This window comes from Antennarius striatus, chromosome 22, assembly GCF_040054535.1.
Source record: "Antennarius striatus isolate MH-2024 chromosome 22, ASM4005453v1, whole genome shotgun sequence".
NCBI classification, from domain to species: Eukaryota; Metazoa; Chordata; class Actinopteri; order Lophiiformes; family Antennariidae; genus Antennarius; species Antennarius striatus.
In genome coordinates, this window is record NC_090797.1 from 9,969,643 (window position 1) to 9,983,677 (window position 14,035).

The 14,035-nt window shown below is 40.7% G+C and overlaps 1 protein-coding gene across 4 annotated transcripts in view; it reads right to left on the reverse strand.

Moving 5' to 3' along the window:
* The window catches only part of celsr1a (cadherin EGF LAG seven-pass G-type receptor 1a), a 73,602-nt gene that overhangs the window by 38,328 nt on the left and 21,239 nt on the right, over positions 1-14,035 (reverse strand). For all 4 annotated transcript variants that reach the window (XM_068306607.1, XM_068306609.1, XM_068306605.1 and 1 more), the window contains exons 2-3: positions 2,842-3,197; positions 2,461-2,749 (exon numbers count right to left, since the gene is read on the reverse strand). In XM_068306607.1, coding sequence (XP_068162708.1) covers positions 2,461-2,749; positions 2,842-3,197 — 645 coding nt within the window. The remainder of the gene's footprint in view (positions 1-2,460; positions 2,750-2,841; positions 3,198-14,035) is intronic.

A 14,035-nucleotide genomic window follows, 5' to 3' on the forward strand; every position in this document is an offset into this window, starting at 1 on the left:
GACTGCGATTAAATTATCTTAAACAGGAATATGAATAAAGATGTAAAAAAACAGAAAAAAAAAGAAAGAATGAAAATAGTGGAAAGATACCACACTTTCCACTCACTTCCTACCATCTTCTCCCAGCATTCACTGGAAAAGGAAAAAGTTGTGTTTCTTTTGCATCATGCATTAGCAGGACAAAATTGAAAACTAAAAACACTGGACAAAAAAGCTAGGGAATCTGCCTGTTGAATCACGATTCATATTGGAACTCAAGAGTTTTTTATATGGAGGTGAACCTAAACTGCAATTGACAAATGATGCTCCTGTGTGATTTTCAATGGATAGTTGTACTGCACAAGTAAACGATTCGTGAAATAACATATTGTCAGCGTTCAGTGTGACATTGGGCTGTGCTTTGTAAACAATATAAGATGACAGCAACAATTTTTTACCCTCCCACTCACATAGCAGTTAGGCCGTCACACCCAGAGTCTTTGCACGGCATATGGTGCCATTGAGAAATTCCTCTAAAATTATCAAGTGGCTTTAGTTTTATCCGAAAAAAAAATAAGTTGGAAGTAGTTTCCTTGTTTGGTTCATGTAAATTCCTGCACTAATAGACCGGCAGGCTTCTAGCTGACTGTTTTGTGATAGCTGCTTCTGTCTCCCATGCAGTGTTGCGTGGAAACTTACTGTCCAGACAATATCTGTCCACCCTGGAAACACACACACTCGGAACACCAGAGCCTGGAACCAGCTAATGGCCCTTCTATCCTCAGCATAATCCTTTTTTTCCAAGGGTGAATTATAAAGATCTGTTTCCCTGTAATGTAGGAAACCCAAGTAGGACAGAGCAGGCCCCTTGTCATCGGCCCCATAATGGTTCCCAATGAGTTCTGACTATCTTGAGTTGAACTGTGACCTTCAAAAGGAGGGAACATTAAGATATAAGTAAGGGATATATGATGGCCAGATGGGTAAGATGGCCAAGCAGAGTAAAAGAAAGAAACACATGAGCAGTGAATGAAAAAGTGGGTATAATCAGGTAATTACAGATCAGATAAGATAGAGGAGGGAGAGTGTTGGGAGAGGGAGACGAGGGATGATGGCTGCCAAGGTTCTATTAGCAAGAGACAGTCAGTCAGGTATCAGATGTACGAGGGGAAGTATGGGAGGAAGATCTGTAACATCGGGAAATATTTTAGAAAGTGATTTCAATGGGGATGATGAAAGCTTCCAAGGCTTCCCATAACGTGTCTACCATTGGAGGGAAACTGAAGCTACAAGCCTCCAGGAAGTTTGAGGTTCTTTTTTCTCTTCTTTAAATGGATGAGGATGTACCATCGGCTTAAAATGACCCTGTAGAGTTTTTACACAACAATAGCAGTTATAGTTTATTCACATTTAGGGTTTATTGTTTCCTACATTCGTGTGTGAGCTAAAAGTTTTCCCCTTACTGCCTTTTAGTCGCTGCCCTAACATCTTAGTGTGGGATAACATTGTAATAAATTACTATAATTTATCTTATCATTAATGTCCATCAGAGGAATCATATGAAATCATAAAAAACAGTAACCTGTCTGTAGCCTCACGAATATGTTTCCTTGTTAATTGCAAGCAGATCAAAAGATACAAACAAAACAAACATATTGTAACACAAAAAACATAAGCATTCAAAGTTCTGTTTCTGGCCACAAAGCTTATCTACGTTCACTTTGTTCTCCACCCACTCCTGAAGGCAAAGCTAGCTCTGAATCCTACAGGTTTGTAGTTGAAAACAGAAGTTTGTTACATTTGGATGCAGCACTGATTAAAAAATATGACCAAAAAATGTCTCTAAGCTCCCTAGAGCTGCAGAGGAATCATAAAATGTGTTTACTTTCAATTTCAATGACTTTCTCTCAAAAAAATAAAATAAACACAACACTAGTGTTGATTTAGTGAACAGGTTAACTGATTCAGATCTGGTTTGACCAGAGTAGTCAGCATTCTCTACACCTATACAGAGTAATAAATCTACTGTGTGTGTGTGTGTGTGTGTGTGTGTGTGTGTGTGTGTGTGTGTGCGTGTGCGTGTGTGTATGTGTGCATGCGTGCATGCGTACGTGTGCGTGTGTTTGTGGTGTGTGCCTTTAAGTAATATCAGTCTTTATTAGGAAGAATATACATATATTTAAAATGGATTTTTAATGTATAAATATGTTCTTTTTTTTTTTTTTAGCTATTAATGTGTGATTTGTACAGAACACAATTCAGTTTAGGTTAAATTTGGTCAGGTTTGGGTTTCTAATAAAGTTATTAAAGGTATCATTTCATCATTATTAGTAAATTAGTAATTATTTCTTAAAAATGTCTTCTATAAAATGAAATTTTGTTGAGGATGTGTTGAAAAGAAAAGGGGTGGTTTGATTTTAAGAGTCCAACACTTAGCTATTTTAGTTTGACTTGAAAAAAGTTGTCATGACGACCACTCACCTGTGAAGTCTTCCTGGCACTCGCAGGTGTACCCTCCCTCTCGACTGCGGCATCTCCCGTTGTTTTTGCAGGGGCCTGAGTAGCAGAGGTCAATCTCTGTTTCACAGTAGTCGCCGGTGAAGCCGAGTGGACAGCGGCAGCGCAGCCCGTTGATGGGATGGATGGGCCGAAACAGAACCGTGTCAGAAGAGATGAAGGGAGGGGAACTGTCGAACTTCAGCACGGACACACACTTCATGTAATTCTCACAAGGCTCCCGCAGGCAGATGTTGTCATCAAAAGGTAACACCTGGAGAAAAAAGATCTCATATTAATACATTTTATATCGGGATTTCAGAACCTGAAAGTATTTTATCATTTTGCATTTACATGTGTGCGTACCTCCTGAGAGGATATCAGCCTGAGCAGAGTCCTGTTGAGGTAGATCTGCTCTTGCAGATCCTCAGAAGGGAAGAACGTCCCTTTACCCGGGGCGCCTCCAGGCTGCATGGCTGAAAAAGTCACATTGAGTATGGAGCCCTGCACGTCTGTGTCATTTTGGATGTTGAACACGAAAACTTCTTCCCGTTTGGTGGAGAGGACGGCCGCCACGCCCTCAAGGAAGAGACTGAGCAAAGGAGAGAGGAAGCGCTCCTGGGACATGTTCTCCAGACGCACCGTGATGCTATTGGTCAACATGTCATCAGTGATGATGGTGACACGCAGAGTGCAACGAGCCACGACATGATGGACGCCATCTGGAAGAAAGAGAGCAGATATCTGACTGTTACTTTTAAAGCCCCCACACACATTTAGCTAATTTCTGAGATATATAGCAAATCAACACAATACAGGAAGGTCATGTCACCCCAACGACAAACTCTTACAGCTCGAAGGTGTTTCCAAAGTTTACGAGGAGATGAGATCCTCAGCAACCAGTTCAGAATCTAGTTTCTTTTCTGAAAGAGGAGATCCCATCTCTAAAAAAAAAAACCTAGCAACCCTATCTATTTAGCGTGCATAAGCTGTATTTTCTCCACATAATTCATCACTGATATCGTGTCACACTGAGACCAGGAGAGACGTGACCTGAAACATGATTTACTGCCAAACTGCTGTGTCTGTATGACTGTGGACAGCTGGCCCAGTCCCCTCCACACATATTGCCTTTCTTCTGCCATTCACTCACAGGATCCTTAAATTTGTAAATTGACTATGAATACGTTGATTTATAGTCAAAGTTTAACGGCGAAAGCAGCAGGTCCCAGGCTAAAATTTGATTAATGTGATAAGTAATTAGTGACTAATGTGAAAGCCGAGACAAAAAAGGTGTAAAATATGGATGTTAGCAGCAGCACCACATCACTATAACCCAGTACTGGTGATACACATTCCGACTGGACTCAGTCCTATCGCTTCTACCTTTTGAGACTTTTTATGCCCTAGCTTAACTGCTTATCTCATGTCCTCTGTAGCACTTTTGCCGCTAGGTTGAATTAAGCGGCTGCTAGTCTGAGTGGATTCGGTGTGATTCAGGCCTTGGCTGGGAGTAATTGGATCAGTCTAGAATTTCTGCCCCTGGGGAAGGCAGGGTCTGGTCTCATACCTACTTCTGACACAACTGTAAGCTCTGGTGCCTATGGAGGGAAACAGACGGCTATAGGCTGAAGAAGGCATGAAATGCAGCTGACAACAGGTGGTGAAATTCATAGGAGCGTAATACTGTTGAAGCGGCACGGGAGATGGGTCGGATTGCACAGCTTTGCTGAACCGTATTGAGCACATGAGTGTGTCATGTGTGTTTCCAAGTGTCTGTGTGTGTGTGTGTGGTGGAGGAGTCACGGTGAGGTTCGACCACAGGTGCCCTGTCACTCTCAGATGCAGCTGAGGTCGTTTCTCAGGACCCCTAGACCCCCGTCACACAAAATCACAGACACACAGTACTTCAGCGGAGGGTGTGGACAGGCCTAAGCGAAACGCTAACTACACTGAAGATCAACTCCAACAAATAACTCACAAAAGATGCAACATAAAGGTCAATTACTTCAGTCTAGCCAAGCTGCTGTAGATTTGTGGCTGTGGGGGGGGGGGGGATGATGGTGGCAAAGGAGTGACAGAATGCACACACAAATGCAGACACATTAAAAAGTCACTCTGCAGGACAGTGACGCTGAGCAGCAGCTGTTGCGCGACGACTTGCTAATATACAGGAATGGAGGAGCTCCTTCATCACAGCACTAACAGACAAATCTGTTGGCTGTTGTGCGTTTATTTCTCTGCACCTGTCTTTTCTGTTATTCCACACGGCACCAGAGATCCATCAGCTGATTACACACACTCAAACACACAGCATGGGCTGGTAGTGTGGTCGAGTGGAGGGGGGGGGGGACAGAAGTCACATCAAATGTAGAGTCAAGTAGATCCTGACACGATCTGTTATCACCAGGCCGAATTAAACAGCAACGTATGCCTCCTTCATTCCCATTTATTCATGCTTGTTTGACACCCAAACACACAAACTGCATATTTGAAAGCAGCAATCAGTGCTCGGCTTTCACACGATGACTGACACTAAAATGAACCACAACAGACGGTCAGGTCTGTATTAGCTTTTCTGAGTCAGGGTCAGGAACGTTGGAAGATGACTGGATAATTGCGGGTGGAGAAGAGATTAAGAGTCATAGAGAGCTATGATACCTCTATATATATAATAGTGCTAGAGGGAAAAAAATAAAAATTGCGATGATAACAGAAAATTGGACAATTACAGAACGGCATGAAGCAGAAATCTTGAGTCAGAAATGTACAAGTGGTGACAGGAAACAGATTTTCTGGGCCACGAAATCACAAGACAGTTTCTCTCTTGATTATTGTGACATTTTTCAACACCGCTAGGCAATACCTTTTCATTTCTTACTCACGTTATTCTTTAGCAAGAATTAACGATTATATAATTTGTTCTCCTTTTCTATTCTTTTTGAAACCAGGAGTTTTGTCCTTTCTCTTTGGAGAGGAATCCGACCAACACTATTTATAAAGCCAACTATCAAATGGATGGGCTTAACCATGAAAAGAGTGTATCAGAGGAGTAAGGATGGGAAATAAACCGTGTGTGTGTGTGTGTGTGTGTGTGTGTGTGTGTGTGTGTGTGTGTGTGTGACTCACAAACTCACGTCACTAATCAGCAGATGTGCATGAACAGGTTTATTTCTGAAACTGTTTTAATAAGTAAAGAGAGAAGATGGAAGCTGAGGTTATGTTAAGTTATATATGACCCATACATATTCTCATATCTCTATTAGAAGCAGTGTTGATTTAAAATGTTCACAAGATTCCACACACTCATTGGATATCCCTTGTAAAGAACATCAGTGTTTTACAGCACAATATAAGTGGATTGATGTACTTTTACAGCTAAGCAGAAGTGAGTTGAAAACTTTATTAAATCTTTATTTGCAATCATTTAATTTATTTAGAAGGTTTTAGTTGATTTAATTATTAACAACAGCAATAGGAGATAAACAAACAGGCCACACATTTAGATTCCAGCTTCGTAGGTGGTGAAGCCCACAGAGGCGATAAGAGCTGTTAATGACCTGTGAGGCACGCTGAACTAGTGACACACTTGTGTTTGTGCACGAGGACAAATGACCACACACCCATGTGCACACACACACACACACACACACACACACACACACACACACACACACACACACACACACACACACACACACACACACACAACAAGCTAATTAATCTATCAACTGTCAGCAAGCTCCAGAGAGGAGCATATTATAGGAGCATAGAGGAACAATTAAACAATTGTTACTTTGCTACAAAAAAAGCAACATATCTATTTTAATGTAACGTGTTGGCTTTCAGATATTTATTGTATAGCCCTGTGCAGCATGTAGCTGGAGGGACAGTCGGCAAAACAACAGAAAACAACGGGGCGTTTGGAGTTGTGACACCAGGTCACTACTTCAAATAAATAATTTATTCTATTACTAAACATTTTTGACTAAAATTTATACGTGAAAGGATTCATAAAAAAAGTTTTTAAATGGCAACTGAATCGGTTCTTTCCTTTTTTAGCCCTTCTTCAGCTGACTTATTTCCACACTGCTGACATTTGTCATGACTAAAGAAAAGGCTAATTGGGAACGAAACACGCTCCAACCTAAAGGGAGGCCTGCTATCATGAAGGCCATGTGACATGGAATTGTAAAAATGTTTCTGCCTTGTGTTTACCCTGCGGGGCTCATAACTGTACATTTAAGAGCACAGGTTTACAACATGGCAGTCAATGAAAACTGTTGTTATGTAATACGTTGTTGTTAAGGTACTTTTAAATTCCTGCAAGCAGATGATGACTTCCTCTTGTTCTGTTTTTCTCTCTTGTAAACATTTGAATTAATACAAAGGCTGTAACCTGAGTTGTTTCGACAGTCGGTTAGCAGAAGACCAACATTGCCCAGAATGATACCTCTTACTTGCTCTGAGCTGACATGGATAAAAATGTACTTTCTCGTCTTTTTGTTTGGCGTCTCATTTCCCGGATCTTTCTGTGTGCCCGTGTCCCATTAAATCAAACCCCCCTCTCAGTATTTCTAACTCTAGTCCAAGAAGATGTCAAGTATCACCACCCTTTCTATCTTTCTGTTTCTCCTGCAGACACACTGACAGGCATCCTGTATGTGGAGAGAAGAGGGACACTATTCTGATAAAATCCCATGGAAGTCAACTCAATCAGAGCAACATCAATCAAAAGATGTGGAAGCTGCTCTGCAGCAAAAAACAAAGGACAGAAGAAAGACTTTAGTGAGGAAATAATGCAGGAATGTCTTTGGGATGGAAAAGCAAATCCCAACCGAACCAACAGGACAGACAGGAATGTAGAAAAAGGAGAAGGCTACTTGGTGTATTTTCTAAATTGACAAAGTTTTTCTGACTTGGAAAGTTAAATAAAATCTCATTCTCAAGTGAATCTGCCGAAGAAACCAGTTTAAAAACCTGAATTGAAGGGAATAAAAGCAACATGCATAACATTTTTTCACCTATTCCCATCTTTGTGATATGTGTCTATATAATTACAGGGTTGTAAGCAGGAATACACAGAATCTATTAGACAAATTTCCATGACACTTTACTTTGGGGATAAAAGTATAACCTTGCATTCCCCAAATTAATTATTTCTCTGTTACACATCTAGTAACAGAAAATCATAGTTACAATTCTATGAGTACATTTATAAGCCAAAAGGAAAGAAGAAGACAATGCTATGAGTCTAATTTTGGATCGGGATTGAGTGAATTAAACAGGACTGTGGGGTCTCTTGTGACTTTGTAGTTAAATCTGTTAGGCTTGTTTAACCGTAGTGATTTTAAATGCAAGCACAAACTAACCAAGGGTAGATGATTAACTGCTGGAATGCTGGAGGCAGCAGGTTAACAGATAAAGACCAGAAAAAGAATCAGATTTACAGTCCCCATGAAACAACCATAGGATCCAGACTCCTGCAGTATTTTATTTTATCTAAAAGCAACATTTTTCACATCAAAGGGGTGTGAATGTGGTGAACGTAAACTTTGAATCCTGGGAGAAGAACAAAGCTGAAACGTTTTACACACAAGATTTTCTATCATCTTGATCGCAGCTTTCCTCAAGGACTGACAGAGGTACAATGCTCCGGTTCAACCTGTCAGTGTACACTCAACACCGGAGAGTTTTCTCTGCTGACGCTCATGTCCTGATGCACTCGTGTGTCCGCGAGCCACTCACTCGTATCTGGAAGCACTCAACATACGGCCGTATCGTCTCCATCCACAAGCTGTTGGCAGTAATGTTCACAGGTCTGCCCTGGTGTCTGTCTGACAATGTGTGGGTAGGGGGCTCACATGGACAGATGGACAGAAACGTGGTGGACATGAACAGTATTGTTCAAAGCAATCATAGAGGGGGGAAACCCCTAAAAATGAAGGCAAACTGTAAATACAAACAGTAAAAGTCAGCAAGATGTTCTTTAAAACATTTAATATACAGGGAGTGAATAAGTTTAAGAATCTAAATCACATGTGTCAAACTCAAGGCCTGGGAGCCAAATGTGGCCCACCACATCATTTAATGTGGCCCGTGAGAGCATAAGACCACACCGATATGCAAACACACAGCTGTCGCAATCCAATTCCCCCACAGCACCTGCAGTAAACACGCCAAAGAACGTATGTCCTCACTCCCTGTCACTCCTCTTCCACTCGTCATCTTCTTCCCATCGTACCGAAGTAGTGGGATTAGCTCTACTTTTCTCTCATTTGATCTTTGAGCTTTCGTAGAGGTAACAGTGGACATACAAAAGAGTCCTTTCTCTCCAGGAATGAGCAGGGGAAGAGTGTTGCTCAGGTCTGGAGGTTGGGTGAGGGGTGAAGACCGGGTTTGTCAGAGGGATAACATCCTAGAGAACAGGTGGGATTACATTCAGCCACACTGACTGAACAGGATCAGTGGTTGAAACAATCTTACAGCCCTGATAAGATGAGGTAACACAGCCTGAAATCAGAGGCTGAGTTCTTCATGGTCATTATGACAAATATAGAGAATGATTACTCTACATTTGTTTATGGGAAGGCTAAGAGGTCAATTTGTTGTGTTTATACAATGATATAGTAGTAATTTACATAGTAACGCACAATAATAGGTGAAAATCATCAGCAATTGTAGTTACAGTTTATGATCTACACAAAATGAAATAAAACAGAAGCCTAATAGGATGAAAAGTTATGTGTAAAGGAATTATATCACCACTATAGACAACGGTATAATCATGCTTGAGGTGTATTTGTTTCTTGTGACAAAGCATGGCCTGAAACACATCTGGTGTAGACCAAACAATGCACACTCTGTGATAACCTGAAACCTTTGGCTTTGGCACACGAGGGAGTTCAGAAGGCTATGCTGCTGTTTTAACTTCTCCTCCACCTTCACCTTGAAGTCGAGCAGACTTTCAGAAACCCTCCACAAGTGGCCTTAGTGGTTGTAGTCAAGCAGAGCACTCAGGGCATCGAGTGCCAGGCCAAGAACTAACCCGGCTAGAATATCTATGTCCCATTTAGAATCCCTGGGAGAGATGGGAGAAAAGAATAGAAGCACTGTTTGGGCCCAAACAATACTAAATGAGCCCGGATGAGGAGGCTAGACAATACGAAACAAGCCCAAATGAACGCCTGGTTTGTTTTAGTGCCTGAGGTTTCACTGGCATTAGTGCAATTGTTAGCTCATTGCCTGGTAGACTAGTGCCAAAGAAGGTCATTCATCACGGGGTTACTAAAAAGAAGTGAAGTACAGATGAGGATTGAAAACAGGGATGGATGGAGAAAAGACAGCAGGCCTGTTGTGATGAGATTTCTAATGAGTTAACAGCTGCTAGTGAACCTCACAACAAGGCTGAAAGGATGCCCTCGGACAGGAGAGGAGACGGCAGAAAAAAAGAGACCGTTGAGGGAAACCAAACTTTGTCATGAAAGATAAAAGATTTTTGCAACAAATCAGGCAAGTTGTGCAACACATCCAGACAAAACCGGAGGCAGCCTTGTCTGCTGTCAAGCACCATTAGCTCTTTGAATCAGCAGGCAGTTAAAGGAACTAAGAAATTAGTGCCACAGTAGAACTGCTCAAAAACACTTAGCTCTTTCACTCCAGTACTTGCGGCTCCGTCTCTCTCTGTCTAACCCCTAACCCCTCTCCTGACCTGACTGTGCAAATTAAAGCCCTCCACTTTGTATTACTACAGGTCCAAAGGTCACAGCGTCCAGGTGTAGTAGGGATCTGTGGAAGGTGGTGTGTAATACAAAGTATTACCCATAGGACAAAGATGAAAAACTGGAAAAGATGATCCAGGAAGCACAATATAATTTTGATGAAAATTTTGACAGCAATTTTACAGCAATTTCTAAAATGACATTTTCCATTAATTCTTCAGTGTCTCTGAAAGATGTAGCAAAAACGATTCTCTTGTTTTTCTATACAGATAAATGTTCACTTCACTGTGGGTAGAATTTAAAAAATTTTTTTTTAAAAGATGTGGTATGCTATTTTAGGATCACATGTTTTGAATTTAAATGAAAGGTGGAAGGTAGAAAGGTAGATGATAATGGAACGAGGGGGGGTGGAGTTTACAAGACATCAGAGAACAGGTTAAGAGGGCAGAGGAGGACAGAGGAAGTTGACCAGAATGTTGAGATTTATGGACAGACAGGAAGGATCAATTGAGACAGAGACCCAAATTTAACATAACAAGTCCAAACATGTATTGCTCATTAAGTCAGTAACCAGTCATTATCCTTTGGCATTGAGTAACAAAAAAAGAGATGGGACAAGAAAACTAGGGAGGAAGCTTTGACATCAAAACTGACTGATTAATTTCAAATATTAGTTAAAAATGTGAAATACGTAATGATGACCAGATAAAAAGAAGAGTCCTCTTCCTTTGTGTCGCGGGATATTGCAGTCTGTGACTGGCTTGGTTCTAGTTTATTAAATTTTTTGCTGGTAAGCTTTCAAAGAAGAAAAAAGCAATAAACAAGTGATGTATGATTTAATGAATAATCTGCACGAGCAAATTCAGGGATTTGAAGCAATCAGGTACTCAAAAACTTCCTTTACTTCTGATTGGATGTCATTATTATTGAAGGCCCTTTGGTGATTCATTTAAGTGTGAGCTCTTGTAGCATCAGTGAAGACGGAGAAAAATTAATGTGATATTCAAAAACGGGACATCATAATGTGTCCATGAAATAGATCTTACTGTCACATCCAAATCTAAACCTAATATACCTTATCACAATGGTATGTGGGTGTTCCGTGTGTGTGGTCAGCTAATTAGCATCATTAGAGCTTTTCCTGGTACTCTTTCAAGGGATCAAAGGCTGAAGTGCAAAACGGGCAATTCTGTGTTCCATCACTCAACTATGAGCAGGAACGCACATACACAAAAACACACTCACACAAGCAGTCAGTCATGCTCTACTGCTCTGCGCTCACAACAGTCTCACACACAAACACGTGCACAGCTGCAGATATAAATATGTATGCATACATAAATCATATATGCAAATGTAGAAACTCAACCAAACACTGAAAAATACATTTAAATGCACATTTGCACAAAAGTCTTTCAGGACTCCTTGGCATTGATCTCATTGATTAGCTACAAATAGGACAAATAGGTGTTTCTTTAGGGAGGGGGCTGATCAAAAGCCTCCTCCCAGGTCAGCCTGCACCACTCTCTTAAGAGCTAGCCAGCCATGAATGGTCTAATAGGTCCAGAGGATCCATTACACTGACACTGGATCCTCTGCCTCAGTCGTTAGCAGCTCTATTCCCTCGTTCATCCTGGCTCACCTTCACACATTTTTTTTTTGCCTTAATTCCTTTCTTTTCCAGGCACTTTATGAGTACTGTAAAGTATCCAAACTTAGTTAAACAAAACAATTAACAAAAGGGGCGAAACCCTTGAAAGTCTTGTTAAAAAAAATCAAGTTTAAAAATCTTCAATCCATGATAAAAGGACTATTTGAATGATAAAATTATTCTATTTCTACTGATTGTTGAAGCTCTATTCCTTTGCTTCGCCTTCTCCATCTCAATTCAGCTCCCTGCGTTCCTCCATCTCTTTCTCTCTGCGGAGGTGTAGGGTTACAGTTATTGTTGGTGCCGGTTACTGATAAATAGGGTGCCTAGTTACCAGCCAACGCACGATTGGCTCTTTTCAACAAAAAGCTTAGTGAAAAAAAAGGTGGAAGAGGAGGGGAGGGTAGGTGCTTTGGGGTCGCCATGGGCAACCATGAGACTTGTGTCTATTTAAATAGAGATTTGGACAAATCCTCAAGACATTTGTGTGTGTGTGTTCAAGTGTGTGGGTGCATGCCAGCATGGAGTTGTTTTTTTGTGGCCGCAGCGAGGACAAAGTGTGAGAGACACCGACCCTTCCGACACCCATGAATACCCCAGTGACACCTGCTGAATGCCCACAGAATACCCCCATCCTGCTGGCACCACTGCTGCCATTAAAGTGGCAGTCTGCCAAATTGGAAAAATGTGAACTCCCCAAGACTCATCCCCACACTATTTGGTCTCACAAAACACCACTATTATTTAGAAAAACAAGATATGGATTTTATACATAAATATAATATTACTATAGTAATGCCAAGATAATAAAATGACTTAAATTTTCCTCCTAATATTAAAAAACACACTTTATTGAATTTTAAATAACAATAGCATTATAATATGAATTTTAAGTGATATCACAATGGGAATTGAGCCTTTTTTTTGTTAAAATGTTCTTATTTAGAAAATTACAAGACAAAAAGGAAAAAGCAATAAGGTTCATAATATTTCATGATTTCATATCTTATTTTATTATTACTGCGATTATTATTATTATTATTATTATTGTACCCATTTCTTGTTGTTAAAAACATAAGTGTTTCACTGTCCATGTATTACATTATCCTGTATAGCCAAAAACATAATCAGCATACCAATAACTAAGTAAACTCTCTGATGTTGCAAAAGCAATATCGTAATTTAAATGTGTGGTGAAGAAAATAACAACTAAACAATAACAATCAAACAGCCCTGATGTTACTATTCTGAGGGAAATCAGACACATCTTCCACTTCTCTGTTTAACTATCCTCCGACAAGAGGACGGTCCGCAGTTTACAAGGTCAGAAACCGGAATAAAAGAATGCCTGCCGTTAACCCACCGGAGAAAGATCAAACATCAAAGCATGGAGCAAATTTTACAAAGGCACATTGTGATAATTGTTAACTTTCATTCCTAATTATCCACAGTAAAATCCCCAACTACCTCACCTCACCCTCTGCTCCTCTGTCGGGTATTTGAGGCCTGGAGGCTTACGCTCTAGCAGTCATCTCCAGGAAGTCTGGAGGAATCTATGAAAAGTTCCAGCTGTAGCTGAAACTTTGTGGCTATCTGAAGAAGAGTGAAAGCTGACAATTATCAGAAGTCAACACTAACGCGAATATAAGGCACCAACACTACTGTATATCAACGCTTGTGAGATGCCTTTTATGATGTTTTCTGTAATAAATATAGTACCCATAACTGAGAACGTAGCAGTCATTAAAGTTTCAGGAGTGTCTCACATGTATTAAAAGTTTCTTGAAAGACTGAGAGTGACTTTAACTAATCGCTCCAACTGGTGACAATATTAAAACACTTCTTTGATGTCAGTTGACCAGTAGGTCAAACAGCCAAACATTAATTCAATTAATGAGTTATTCATAAATCCATTCAGGAATTAATCCAGCCAGCCAAGTGGCCACTTGGGCATTGAGATGCACTAATTCATTCAGGCATTCAGTTCTTCTGTTAGTCAGCACCTGAATGGCCCGGCAGATTGTAACAGAGTTAAAACAGACGCAGATGTTTCAGAGCTGCTTGGACTCGGCCAGGCTTACAGCCCACCTGGAGCTGCTGGCTGCCAGCTGACCTCTTGATGTTTCAATCCTCTCTGGCCCCACTGCTCTCTGGATTACAATAAAAGCAGGAAAAGACCGCAGATAGT